This window comes from Stegodyphus dumicola, chromosome 7 (assembly GCF_044657685.1).
Source record: "Stegodyphus dumicola isolate Sdum_Otavi_A_Nest chromosome 7, ASM4465768v1".
Classification (NCBI taxonomy): Eukaryota; Metazoa; Arthropoda; class Arachnida; order Araneae; family Eresidae; genus Stegodyphus; species Stegodyphus dumicola.
This window is the reverse complement of record NC_140774.1, coordinates 187,102,447-187,117,763: the sequence shown is the minus strand read 5'-3', so window position 1 is coordinate 187,117,763 and position 15,317 is coordinate 187,102,447. Positions and strand designations below refer to the sequence as shown.

Genomic DNA, 15,317 nt, shown 5'->3' with positions numbered 1-15,317 from the left:
TAAAATGTTTAAAAATATACTAAATAAAAAACAAAAACAAAATCTGAAATGTTTCAGATTTTAAATTACGTCCAAAGGGGCGTTTTATAACATTTTGTGTGTTACCTTTCTTTATTAAATATCATGTTCCTCGCACGTAAACCATAAGATCCAGTGCAACAGCAATATCGCAAAATAGTTTTAAAACGAGCATATCTTTAGAATTTCCGATACAGAGACTCACGCGCTGGAGATAAAAATGTTTTTTCTGCACAACGTTGCCATTGCTCGCTTTGAAATCCTTGAGTTTGTTAATCAAAAATTCGTCAAAGTTTTAAAAAATAGGAAATCGATCATAAAACAAATTTCAAATTTCAAATTTGGTCTTCCACATGCTCATATTCGTTGGAGGATTACCTTATTCAAAATTCGATGACTCTATGTACCGTTGTTTTATCACAATACGAGAAATATACATACATTTATGCAGATTTTTCATTATTTAATTTCTTCAAATATAATGCAGGACTCTTAACATTTTGTGGCAACAGTTTGAAAAGTGAACCGACATTTATGAGTCCGACGCAAAATGCCAAAACTAAACTAATAGTCCTTCGGGATTCAAATCCCTTTGGACTAATAACTGCATATTAGCATAATATTTAAACATCACGAAAATAGATGAAAGCGATTAATGGAAGGTAATTTTCATTTCTAGAAAGAGAATATAGATGTCTGGGTAGCTGGGAAGAAGACGGTGTGCTCTTCACTTACACTCAAAGAAGAGACATGGAAGGCTTCCAATGTTTTGTAAGTATCTCCTTTTGTTTTATAAAATTTGACACAACGTAAGGTATAAACCAATAACTTCTGTTACTTAAACTATTAGACGACTTAACCATTAGTCTTTAAATCACTTTTTATTTAAAAGAATAGCGTAATCGTCACAACCCAGAAGTTATGTCTCAAATAAAACTTGAGGGAATAAGTAACCACGTTTCGTGTTTTGTGAAATGTTGTAAGACTATAATGCTACAGACTGTCTGGTTTATTAAAATAAATAAATATACATATAGCTATCGAGTGGGCAAAGAAGTAATTTCGGTTTTTTAGGACGAAATAAAATAATTTTGTAGAGTCTCAGTTGCTTTGGTAACATACACTAAGCAACTAAGTCAAGATTCCAGGAAGAGCTAAGTGATTTATTGCTATGTATAGATACGCAAACGCAACGTAAAAGAAACGTGTAAAAGACCCTTCTATTCAGAAACTCAAATAAGTTAAACAGAAGGCAGTCCCGGTACTTGCAAACTCTGCCAGTATTTATGGCTAGAAGCCAAAAGTAATGAATTCAAATTTAAACTGAAACTAAGTCTTAAATTAGCCAGAGACGATGCAGAAATGTTTAACTGCAGAAATGTTAGATGATGCAGAAATGTCAGTTTAATGAATTTAAAAGTAATTCAAGTTGGCCTTAACCTATAGCAGCGTGAAGACTAAAGCAGCTCCGTAGCTAGGAATGCTATAGAATATCAGCTAAGAACGTGGCCTTCAACAGGCGAAACACGCTCAACTAAAGCAATCTCAAGCTCTTGCTTAATACGAGTGAGCTAAAATTTGCATTTTGGCTGGGAAAACGGAAAGTTAGAAGTGACAGTATAAATTAGGAACATAAAATAACTGTTTACTTAAATACCTTACAACTTTAATCAGTAAAATACTGTCCATGCTGTTCAATGATCTTTTACCATCTTTCTCATAACTTCCTGAATCCGTGCTCATAGAACTTCTGGTCTTTATTAACAAAAAACTCAACCAAATGCGATTTCAGATCATCGTTATGACTAGAATTTTTACCATTTATGAAGTTTTGTAAACTTCGAAATAAATGACAATCCAATGATACGAGATCGGGGGTTTACGGGGAATGCGACATCACTTCCCAACAAAGCTCTAATAACTTCCTAAGTATTGATAAAGATGTGTGAAGTCGCGAATTGTCGTGGTGGAAAACCATCCCACTTCGATTTGCCAACTCTGGCCTTTGATTGCTTCCTCCAGTTTCATGGCAGTTGTTGGAAGTAAACATCTGAATTGATCATTTGGTTACTTGGAATAAGCTCAAAATGCAAAACATCTTCGTAATGCCACCAAAGTTGATAACATGATCATTTTCTGATGCAATTCAGCTTTGGGTGTGATTTGTGCTGAATTGTCATGCCTGTGTCATGATCATTTTCGATCAACCGCCTGGTTTGGCAAATCATCAATTCTTGAACGCTGTTGCCATTCTCCACAGAGCAATTCAGCATATTTACATTTTAGATTATATCGGCACATTATTTATAAACGAATGATTTAAAAGTAATGCACGCATTTCTTAATATATTTTACCATATAATTTTTATGTTTCAAGTTTATAGCAATGGACTTCTCATTATTGTATTTTAAAAAAAGAACTATGAAAAAACCATTTTCTATTAATGCAAATATCAATTATGTTTCGTTTTTTAATGTATAACTACTTGATAATTTTTATACACACTTGCACCATTAATTTGATTAATAAAAGGCGTTTCTAACACCTTGAATGCATAATAGTTTTTTAATTATATATGGCACATTTGTTCTTTGTAATTATCTTAATGTTAATAATTTTAACGACAACATTTAAAAATTATAAGAGTTTCAATAAAGCAGACTTATTGTTGATGAGGTTCCACAGCTGTATTTACTTTTGCATGAAAATGTAGAAAAGTTAACGTTCGAAATGATCGTTCCATCACGGTATTTTTAAACACATTTTGGGTTTTCTGCTATAATTAAAAATATTGTAATGCACAGTATTTTACATAATTTTCTTGAGGGCTAATTAATGTAGAATAAACAGAATAACTAATACACATCTATCTTCGTCTGAAACAAATATCTTTTTTTCAATGCATTGCTATCAGTAGTGCCATCTGTCGGGTGATAATCGAAATAAAACAACCTCAAGAAATCTCAAGCGAAAAGACAAACACGCAAAAAAAAAAAAAAAAAAAAAAAAACAGCAACCTTATATTTTTCTCAGAGCTTAATTAAAATTCTATAGATTCTGAAGGGGAATCGGCATTCTTCAAAAGTAAAGAAATTCTACAAATCTTTCTCTTTTTGTTGTTTTGCCTACTTTGTGAAACTTTATTCTGTCGAATATTTATTCTTTTTATGGGTTGGGAATCTAGTCGTTTCATTGAGTTGATAATTGTTTATTCTGATAAAAATTATGATAAAATATCTTACCATATAGTAAGAGTTTAAAATACACTGAAATTTGCTTTTACTTAAAATAAAAATAAAAACACCGAAATTTTATAATAAGTACCGAGTGACTGCTTGCTTGCCAGTGTGATTCATTGACAAAATAAATTAGTCTCGATATCATGGATGTGTTGAAAACGAATGAATAAATTCTAGGAATACATTCAACTTTGAAGTCAACAGCTAAAAGATGCTGAATTTTACCAGTTGTTGATATTAAAATTTTGGCAATAAAATCAGAATTTTATACTTCATATCTTTTATAAAATTATCCAGCCACAATAATTTACGGATTTATAATTTCTTCTCAGTTTAATTATACATTCACCAATTTGATAAAATTATTTAGGAGGTTCAAATTTGTGATTTGCCTTGGATGTTAAAATCTGTTGGCCCAGTTTTCAATGTGACATGTTTTTCTTTCTATACTTACAAACCGTTAATATCAGATCATATTGTTACTTAGGCATACGAACACAACTTTTTACCAGTTTATGCACGCATTTCTTAATATATTTTACCATATAATTTTTATGTTTCAAGTTTATAGCAATGGACTTCTCATCATTGTATTTTTAAAAAAGAACTAACGTTCAAAATGATCGTTATAATCATGGTATTTTTAAACACATTTTGGGTTTTCTGCTATAATTAAAAATATTGTAATGCACAGTTTTTTACATAATTTTCTTGAGGGCTAATTAATATAGAATAAACAGAATAACTAATACATCTATCTCCATCTGAAACAAATATCTTTTTTCAATGCTTTGCTATCAGTAGTGCCATCTGTCGGGTGATAATCGAAATAAAACAACCTCAAGAAATCTCAAGCGAAAAGACAAACACGCAAAAAAAAAAAAAAAAAAAAAAAAAACATCAACTTTATATTTTGCCCAGAGGCTTAATTAAAATTCTATAGATTCTGAAGGGAAATCGGCATTCTTCAAAAGTAAAGAAATTCTACAAATCTTTCTCTTTTTGTTGTTTTGCCTACTTTGTGAAACTTTATTCTCTCGAATATTTATTCTTTTTCTGGGTTGGGAATCTAGTCATTTCATTGAGTTGATAATTGTTTATTGTGATAAAAATTATGATAAAACATCTTACCATATAGTAAGAGTTTAAAATACACTGAAATTTGCTTTTACTTAAAATAAAAATAAAAATACCGAAATTTTATAATAAGTACCGAGTGACTGCTTGCTTGCCAGTGTGATTCATTGACAAAATAAATTAGTCTCGATATCATGGATGTGTTGAAAACGAATGAATAAATTCTAGGAATACATTCAACTTTGAAGTCAACAGCTAAAAGATGCTGAATTTTACCAGTTGTTGATATTAAAATTTTGGCAATAAAATCAGAATTTTATACTTCATATCTTTTATAAAATTATCCAGCTACAATAATTTACGGATTTATAATTTCTTCTCAGTTTAATTATACATTTACCAATTTGATAAAATTATTTAGGAGGTTCAAATTTGTGATTTGCCTTGGATGTTAAAATCTGTTGGCCCAGTTTTTAATGTGACATGTTTTTCTTTCTATACTTACAAACCGTTAATATCAGATCATATTGTTACTTAGGCATACGAACACAACTTTTGACCAATTTATTCTTCATTGTCAGAACTTCAAAACTTTGTTGTTTCTAATCTACCTGGTCAAATCCTACAGCCACGTCCACGAATTTCATCGTGATCAAGAAGCAAAAGTTGCTTCTGTCATTGGTTTAGATAGTTGAACGCCTTACAGGTGACATTACCAATTTGCCCAGATTATCGTACCAGATTATGAAAGACAAGAATTACGTCTAAGATTGACTTAAACCTTCGATATCTTATATGTGATCATAAGAATTCGCTCAGATCATGGTCAAGAGTTGGGACTTGTGTTTAACGTTGGCTTAGGTCTTGGACACCTTAGAGATGATAGTACCAATTTGTCGAGATCGTAGCCAAAAGACAAGAATTGCGTTTGGGGTTGACTTAAGCTTTCGTCACCTTATAGGTTGATCGTATGAATTTGCCCAGATCATGGTGAGACGTGTGTCTGTCGTTGGTTTATACCTTGGGCTTATTAGAGGGGACATTACCAATTTGCCCAGATCATGCCCAAAAGACAAGAATTGCACCTGTAGTTGACCTAAGCTTTCAGAACCTTATAGGTGAACGTACGAATTTGCCCAGATGATTGTGTCCATCGTTGGCTTTAGGTCTAGAACACCTTACAGATAACAACACGAATTGGCCCAGATTATGGTCAATAGGCAAGAGTTGCATTTGCCGTTTGCTTAAGCCTTGGACATCTTATAGGTCACAATACGGATTTGTGCAGCTCTGTCACTTTGATGGAGAATTTGGGGGACGGATCTGCGGGTCGGTTACCCTTTTCCCGCTGCACTTATCTTCTCAATATGACTGTCAGTATTTTACCCAGATGCCGCAAAGACACTATAAACTTATAAGCATCCATGTTTTCCCCGGAACCCGGAACCAAGGCTATAGCAATAAATAAATGCTATGTATAAAAAGAAAACTGTCTTATTGATCTAGATGCATTTACAAGTATTTACAGCTCTGTTACATTTTGATTTGTCCAGCTCTGTTACAGTTTTGATGCAGCTTCAACATTTAGATGCATTTACAAGTATTTACATATTCCTCTTATGTAATACTTTACGTAATTAAATGACCATATTAAAAACGACGTCTTGAGTTAATAATTCTTAACCAATACTGTATATTTCTTTCAGTCTGGAAAAGTTATGCGAAATGGTGAGGAGGCTCTGATCAAAGAAGCAGGCGATAGCTGCATCAGGGGTGAAGATCCGCTCATCTACGGCATGAAAATTCAGAAACAATGTAAGTTGCTCTAGATCTTAGTTTTCTGTAATCTTTCCTTGCTCTTGAATGAAAAAATTATAAGCAGTTTTAAATTTACTGTACTTAATCCAAAGCTAACTTGAAAATAAAAGAAAAGGATATAAGCAGTGTCTGTGAAACTTATACAAAGTGTGCCATAAATCTGGATACATTTAAAAAATTCTTATAAAATCAACAAATTGATATATGAGAGTGAGACTTGACAAGGACACACATTTTTTCTTTGTAGGGGACGTAAAATGTATTTTTATTCAAATTTTCTCTAATAGATAGCGCTATACCATGAATATCGTGAAAATATCCAAATTTATGTCCTTTGAAATAAGATGTCAAGCTGAGATTTTAGGATGGAGTATTATGTTATTAGTAATTTTATACGCTAGAGAACGCAAATAAATAAATTATGTATAATTTTAATTTCATCTTCCTATCCTTATCCTGTAGTACTAAGAGCACCATCAGTCAGGAAAAATTTTAACTGAAATGCATTTTATGCCTTCAAAAATCTGAGTTTGCGTTAAATCTTTACATGCAAAGCGCATTTTGATGTGCCAGTTTGTTGTTTTTATATGATGTTTTAAAATGCGTCCAAATTTATAGGATATCGTGCATAATCCATGAAGACATTTTAGCGAAAACGCTTCAGTTGTTTAGAGAACTACGGACAGATGAAAAAGTGAAAAAAGTTACTATTAATACTATAAATAACTCTCATTCTGACGAATTTTTTTATTACCTCTAGTTTTGACATCAAACAGAGGACATCATTACTCTTATTTTACTTTGGTAATGAATTCATTTCAACAATTTTACAATTTTTTTTCTCCCGGCTGTATCATTTAAAATCCTAATATCTGGAACTTTCTAAACTTCTGTTAACAACTTCGTAAAAAACTTCTTTTTCGTTAACAACTTTTTGGTTTTTAATTCTTTCAAAAGTAAAGCAAAGTGAGAAAGGTGCGAAATATAGTGGGATGTGAATTGCGCACATGTGCCATGCATCTAATGGACACACTGGACACATTGTACAGCTTACCAAAGATTATTGCTTTGAATCTTTTTGTGAAACTCACCGAATAACATCAGCTTAACTGCTCTTTCCATCAACTTTAGCGATTGCTTGTCTCTTATTTATTTCAATTTTATGAACGATGATGTGGAGGTAATTGCAATTAATTGCAAAGGTACTCCGTAATCCAAATGCCTTGGTCCCGGATAACATTCCTTTGACCGGGGGGGGGAGAAGAGAAAGACATGCAATCTTAATAGTGCAAGCAGAGTTCATCTACTTCAATTACGAAAATTCTACAATGAAAATTTTGTCATAATGTTATAAAAACATAACTAAATAATATACGGCTATAGTACAATTTTCGCCACAGGCGATAATTTTATCTTTAAGTCTATGCAATTACTGTGCTACTATAGTTTTTCAGTTTTAAAGGTGTTTAATTTTATGCATATTTTCGAAGAAAATGTATTAAAAGAATCGTTCTTTAACAACATAAATGTTGCAAAATAAATTTTCCTTACGGAAAACAGAAAAATAAAATTAGAACAACACGTTTTTCAATTGTATGACCTATTTTACCTTATATTTCATATAAGAAAGGGGAAAAGGGGAATGCATTTAAATGATCATGATATTTTTGCTTCTTCAGCATCCTGTCCTCAACTGTCAACGGCAAATTTTGTGCCCATTAGACCAACATGGAAACCGATGACATATGCACCACCAGTACGGCCCACAAGGGGACCTTTAGTTCCCATGCGACCTACGCCACCTAGAGATCCTTACTGGTACCACACTGCAACGGAGCAACCTACCACGAAACCGTGGAAACCAATAACTGGTAAGGAAACACATTAACCACTAAAGTACAAACGTCAGATGCAGTGTGATTAGAAGTTCATAAACAGCACGCATCTGTAGTGTATTTTATATATTACTTTACTTGTATCATTGTTTACAACGAGATATAATTCTAGTTCTACGTTTGGCGTTTATGGGAAAAGCCACTTTATTTTGCAGTTGTTGAATATAATAACACCTATTAATGGCATCTTGAACTGGAATTGTAAAATTACCTGTAAATTGCATTTCTCTGCAAACTGAAAGGCATTTTTATAGAAATGTGCCTCAAGTAAATAAAAACTTCTTTTAGGTGGTGGGAAAGTTTTACTGAGTGAGGTAAATAAAAAAATAATTTGTTGACTGGGAAAAGGAAGCAGATTTTAATTTTGAGTTAGAATGCCAGTGTTTTTGTTTTTGTTTTTATTTATTATGAGGGAATAGAATAGTAAAGAAATTATGATAATTAACAGGAGTGAGTACAAGAACGGATTGATCAACTGTTTTTGGCTTTAGCGAAAGCATTTAAAACTTAGGAGGAAAAAAAAAGAACTTGATTTTTATCATCTTATAGTTTTGATATTTTTTAGTGTTTTAAATGCAGTTTTTTGTAATTTTTTAAAACTTTAACGATAAACTCTTCGATGCATTAGACTGTAAATTGAACTTTTCAGATTCTTTTTTTTAATTGGTTTTTCGAATTTTTTAAAATAAACTTTTCTTTCTGTTTCAGGTCGACCTCGACCAGATCTAGGAAGTGGAAGTAATAGACCGCTTCATAATCATCTGTTATCAGTGTTAACTATAGCTATGACATTACTTTTTCTTCTGCGGCACCGATGATTTGCTTTATTTTCAAGCGATTAGCACAAAAAAGCCTGGAGAAGCTTGATTTTAGCTGGACTAAATTCAAGCTGCGTTTTACTCCTCTGCTGAAATGTCTCCTCTGAAGACATGCAGTTTTATGACTTCGAGCTGAAAATTAACTTTTTCAAATTCATGCTTGTCCTCTTGAGGAAAAGCGAAGAATATCAGGGATTTTACTTTTTATTGTCATGTATTTTCTCAATACGTAGTGTGTGAATATGTGTAGTCTACCAATGAGTACATTAAGTCAGCAACAACTCAATGTAGCGTGTTTCTGTTTTTCGAAACACGCCTGTGCTGTCCCATTGCGTCAAAACTCTGCTGAAGATAACATTTTTCATTATGAAAAATCGCAGTTGAAGAACTATGATAATGAGCTAAGGTAGTGAACATTGTAACAGGATTATGTGTTGTATGCAGTCTTAAAAGTGCAGAGTAAAATTCTAAACTCTTATCAAGAAGATGCTGTCAGAGTCGTAGCTAGGGTTTTCAGCGCCCAGGGACAACTGAAGATTTCGCGTCCCCTACTGCTTGCCAAGGATGGAAAACATTTAATTCTAAAATGTCGTAACATCAGTTTGGCGCCCCTTGGATTCTGCGCCCGGAGACAGATCCCCCTTGCCCCCCCTCTAGCTACGCCCCTGGATGCTGTACAATCAAATGCAAAGTAGCGTTGACTTATTATTCTAAGACAGTTACGGAAAATGTTACAGATGAAGCATATGTTAATGTTTTAATTAATTAACAATGTGAACAGCAATTAAGAGCAGAAAACAAATAAAATTTAATTACTTTTAAAAATTCAAAATAAAGGAAGCAGATCACTGAGTTTTTTTTTCATATATTCCATTATACTAAATTTTTTTAAAATTTTGTTTAAGAGAAACAAGAAGTTATAGTGAAAAATATGTTCAATTCGATACGTTTCCTGAATGTAGAGAGATAATCACAAAAATGTTTTGAATATATTCTATTGTTATAATATCCACAAGTTTACGGAAGGATTTATGAATACAAATATCGATCGACAATTTAAAAAAAATCGATTTTTTCAGGATTTTATAAAAAATTCAATGATCTGCCTTCTTGTGTGTTTCAATGAAAAATTAAAGCTAGTAGCGAGTTAAATATTTGCATGTCTTTGATGCTCGTCATAATGATGATATGACTAATTTTATAAAACTTTTTTTCTACATGCATAATGGCATGCAACTTATAAATAAAAAAGTAACAAAATGACTAAAATATTTACTTAAGGTGTTTACTTAATGTTTCAAACACTTTGTATAACAGAAAAATAATTGCTATTCGATGCAATTGAAAACTAAAGCTCAAATTGACAGAAAATGAAAATAGTTTCATCTTTTAATTTGTTATTAATTATGTTAAAAATTTAAAAACATTTTAAAACAGGAAAATGTAGAAAATTTGAAACATTGTCATTTAAAAAAATTTTGCTCTAATTCTGTCTGTTATATTTGATAGCCATAGATAAAAAATTAATTTTTGTATGGGAAAAAAAGAAACATTTTTTTGGAAATAATATCCATACTTGCATTCTATATTTGGAATTGAGTATATCGAAATTTAGAAAATATTTTGAAACAGAAATACTGGAAATTACATCCACCATGGTTTAAAAACTACATTTACATATATAAAAATATTTAGAATCAAATATTTAGTTTTATGTTTTATATGAAGCTGACTGAAGTAATTTTATAAATATAAATATAGATATATATACATTAATCATCAAATTTCGTGATATCTTATATTATTTACATATTAGGTGTTTTATATATTATGTAAAATTTTATGTGTTTGATCTAAATATTTTCATAATTTAACAATTACATTTACTAAGAAGTTACTTACATGAAAATGTGCGTTAAATTAAATGAAACTGTTTCTTTTGTTTGTGTATTTGAATTTTGTGTAACAGGGCATTTAATGAAAATTCTTTCCTTAAAAACTGATTATTTTATTCAAGTTTTGTACTGATTCTCGGAAAATGTAAATCTAACTTTTATGCATGATTAAAAGAATTTTCATAAAATGCAATGAATATTTTGTATCCTTCGTGTATGAAATGAATATAATTATTTTACTTTTGACTAAAGTTTTATTTATTTATATTTAATTGGTTTACCTTAAGTTATGAAATGTGTTTGCCTTTGCTTAGAAAAGCATTAAGTCAGCAGTAAGCCAAAGAGTTCTACCAACATTACTCCTTTTGAAAAAGGAGTTCATATTTTGTTGGTATGATATGTATTACCATTTATTTTTATGTGCTATACTATTTTCACATAATGTTAAAAGAACAAATCTGATCATTTTGATATTTGCAATAAAATTATGAAAGCAAATTTTATGTATTATAAAAGTGTAAAATTTAATGGTACATAATTATTGATATTAATGATTGTAAATTTTTAATTGTTTGTATAAATGAAATGCTTGTGTAAATGAAGTTACTATGTTTATATAAACAAAACAATTTTATTAAAGAAAACATGTAAATATTAGCCTTTTGTTTATAAGAATGAATATTGCAATTACTTGTATGAGTTCTACTTAAAACTTATGTATAAAACATGCACCCATCAATTAAATGGAAAGGGTATCCTAAAATTTAATTGGTTACTTGTAAACATTTTTAAGTTAATTTAGTGATTAATTCAGAATTAGTTGATAAATAACTTAAAGAAAAATAATAAATTTATTATTAAAGAATGTAATTTCAGTAAAGAATATAATATCTTATATAATAATTTTCCGATAATTGATAATAATAAAAAAAGTAAACAAAGGGATTTAGTTCAAAGGAAAATTCTACCTATATAAGCTTTACTTTTTTTCGCCTTTTTTTAATATATATATGTAATTTTAATGTGGCAATACCTTGAAAAATAAAGCAACAGTAAGATATTATATACTTCCATTCTTAAATAAATAATTATTTAGTCACAAATGATTAATTTTTAGTTATTAAGGGTTTTCTAGAAATGTGTCTAAAATTTCTATTTGGAAAAATGCTATGAAGAAGTAAATGAGAAATCGCATTTCAGCTGTTTATATGTTATTTTTTGAGTGAAATGGTAAATTAGGGATTAATTCAGAATTATTCCATAAATAATTTAAAGAAAAAGTAATAAATTTATTATTAAAGAATGTAATTTCAGTAATGAATATAATATCTTATATAATAAGAAAGATGGGTACTATTCGGTTTCGAGGGCCGTAAAAAAATTGCAGCGAAAATATACGCGCAAAAGCGCCAAATCTAGCAAACGCACCCATTTAACAGTGCGCCAAATCTAGCGTACGCGCTGATTTCATATTGCGTAAATTTATATTAAATTTATATTAAGACGCCATTGAAATACTAGTATAATTTTTAAATCCTTTTTTGATATCCTATGGATTTAACAATTTGGGAATTGCCCATGACGAAAACTCGGCAATGGAATTTTGAGTAAAATGCAGAATCATCCATTGCTTGACGCGTTTTTAAGAATTGCACATACTCGGTATCCATGTGCACATCGACCTATTTTCACTTAAAAAAAAAAATCCTAGAATTGCACAAAAATGGCACTGCGCACACCCTTGACTTTATCTATGTACACATCGACCTATTTTAACTTAAAAAGTAAAAGAAAATTGACAAAAATCAAATTGTTTTTACCCTTGTAAAAAGCGGCAAACAAATAAGTGAGCGATTCTGCACTTTGCGGAGAATATTTTCAAAGAAAAGGCATCATTCATTATCGAAAATTACGTTTGAACAACCAACGAGATGAAATTATGTTTTAGAGATAAGCCGGTAGCGAAATAGCGATGCAGGCATCCATTCAGTTATGTTTAGCAATTTGTATATAAATTATAATAATGATCTGAAATAGTTATTTACTCTTATGCTTCCATTCAGTCATGTTTAGCCTTTTTCATATAAATTATAATAATAAAAATATTTTATATGAAATTAACCTTTCATCTAAATTAAAACATCAATCTTAAATAGTTATTTACCATTATACTTCCTTTCTTGCCACAATTATTAGGGTTGCCGCAATTATTTTTGGCAGAATTTGCATCAACAATAGTATGACGATTTTTTACGGCCCTCGAAACCGAATGTTCCAATTCGGTTACAACGACAAATATATTTTGTCATAACCCATGTTTATCATCCTACCCATGTTTAAATGAGTTTACCTGTAAGTTTCAAGAGGCCAAACCGTATCAATACGTTCAAAAATATTTGTCATGATGCCTTTAAGTAAACAATCAGAAATGTTTCCAGACAATTAAAGTAGTATATTGGAAGAAAAGTAGTACAAACTGAGAATGTCATTTTAGCATTGTTAACCAGAAAAATACCCTTTATTCATTGCTCCAGGGATTTGGGAAGTCAAATCCCTGGACGCTGGAAGTTTTACTGCTTTAAATTTGCTTCTCATTTTAAATTACTCGTCTACGATTGAAAGATCACGAGTGATTTAATTTACTAATCTTTTTCAATAAATGGCACAGTGAACTTACTCTCCATTTTAAATTACGTTTAGTTACCTTTTGTGTTTGTTTTGTATGTGAATAAATTTACGGTTTTCTGCTAATTAGAAGTAAGTTTTAAAGCAGAAAAAAGTTGTAATTTCAGTCTTGCAACTTTTAAATAAATTAATAAATGAAATAAAAATGAAAAATCTAAAAAAAAAAAAAAACTCGCATTATAAAATAATATCTTTGAAATAATATTTTGTTTCTATTAAATTTACTGTAGCCTTTCTTAATTGATGATTATATTAAACAATTATTCTTATCTAATAAATAATTAATTCGCAAACTACAAATTCAAAACAAGGAGCTCGAAACTATTTTAATCACTAATTTAATGAGAAAAGAAAAGAAGAAGAAAGTGCATAAAGAAACACGCTTACATTTCCACTTATCAAAATCGAAAATAAATATTTTAAATCTAGTCTACTTAAATATTGAAATTATTTATAAAATGTAAAATATTTTAGACCTCTTTTTAGTTTCTAAGAATTATACTTCCTTCGTGGTAGGTTTTTTATACATGCTTCAAAATAATCAGACTGCTGTAACTCTATTAAATAAAATAGTTTATACCTACCAGAAATGCTTTAAAAATCAATCTAAACATTTAAAGGTTTTCTTTACCTAGTCCGCAGCTTTCATTTCTGTGATACTAATGCTGAATTTAATAATGCATTTAATTAAATGTAAGATCTCAAGTATTTTTTTCCTGTGGAACCCTGTTCAACAAATCAAATGATCAGCCAATTAGCTGAATATGTACATTAATGTTTATATATTCATGTAGATGTAAATACGTTGAATGTTTGACAAAAATTTTTGTATGAAATATGTATAATGATAAAAGTGCATAAAAAAACGTGATTTTTACGAAAGAAATTTGTTAATTTTTGGTTTCTTTCAAAAAAAAAGCAAATCATACTTTTTGTCTAGTTAATAAAACTACAAGGTAGCACAAAATTGCTGTCTGGTATCGGTTTTATAAACAATGGATATATATGTAATTACACTCAAAAGACGCCATATATAATTAAGGATTTTTCATTTTGCTTTAGTAAAAACCAATTACATTTATTTCTGAAACATTCATTACATTATTTATTTATTATTTTTCCGAGGAACTGGATGTTAGTTAAAAACCATCGGCTGTGAATTTTCCTGAAAAATAGTGATAATTTCTGCGCCGTCGAAAGAAAACCGGACAGATAAACCAATATCTTTCTATGGTTATATCTTGATAGTTTAGTAATTAATAAATATTAAAAGGCTTACCTTGAATATATACTGAATTATAGACTTATATCTACCTGCAACACATTGACACAAATAAATAAGATTTATATACACTAGCAGAATTTTTTACATGTTGACATTTTCATAGAATACTGAATTTTCTGTATCGTCTGTTTTTTCCTATATCTGTTGCCACAAAATCAAAAACAAAATTAAAAATGCACGCGCAGAAAAACATCTGGCGCGAGGACAGCGCCACCTATAAGGAAGGATAAAATAAGACATAAAAATATTTTGAAACTTTATAGCAGTTATTAGAAAAAAGAATCAAGAAAAGGAAAGGGGGAAACACTCAAGCAAATAAAACTCCCTGTCTTTAAAATCAGGCAATTCACGAGAATGAAAGGTAATGGAATATGAAAATGGCCAATTAATTTCGTCGAACTCGCATGTACCAATAAAGCCAGGTGATATTCAATTTACCTTACATTTTACATCTTATTATCTGCAGATTATCTCAACTGCAGTTCGATCTTATGTTAAATACTGAAAGCTATGGAGCGAGATCAGGCCTGGCATAATGCTTTAACAACCAGTATTATGAAAGTTTCTCACAAAATTAACTGTTACA

General features: G+C 30.2%; 1 protein-coding gene across 1 annotated transcript in view; it reads left to right on the top strand.

The window, feature by feature from the left end:
* The window catches only part of LOC118195752 (uncharacterized), a 127,700-nt gene extending 113,372 nt beyond the window's left edge, over positions 1 to 14,328 (top strand). The window contains exons 12-15 of the mRNA XM_085821166.1: positions 698 to 789; positions 6,042 to 6,150; positions 7,833 to 8,024; positions 8,757 to 14,328. Coding sequence (XP_085677292.1) covers positions 698 to 789; positions 6,042 to 6,150; positions 7,833 to 8,024; positions 8,757 to 8,866 — 503 coding nt within the window. The 3' untranslated portion in view covers positions 8,867 to 14,328. The remainder of the gene's footprint in view (positions 1 to 697; positions 790 to 6,041; positions 6,151 to 7,832; positions 8,025 to 8,756) is intronic.
* The last annotated feature ends 989 nt before the right edge of the window (positions 14,329 to 15,317 follow it).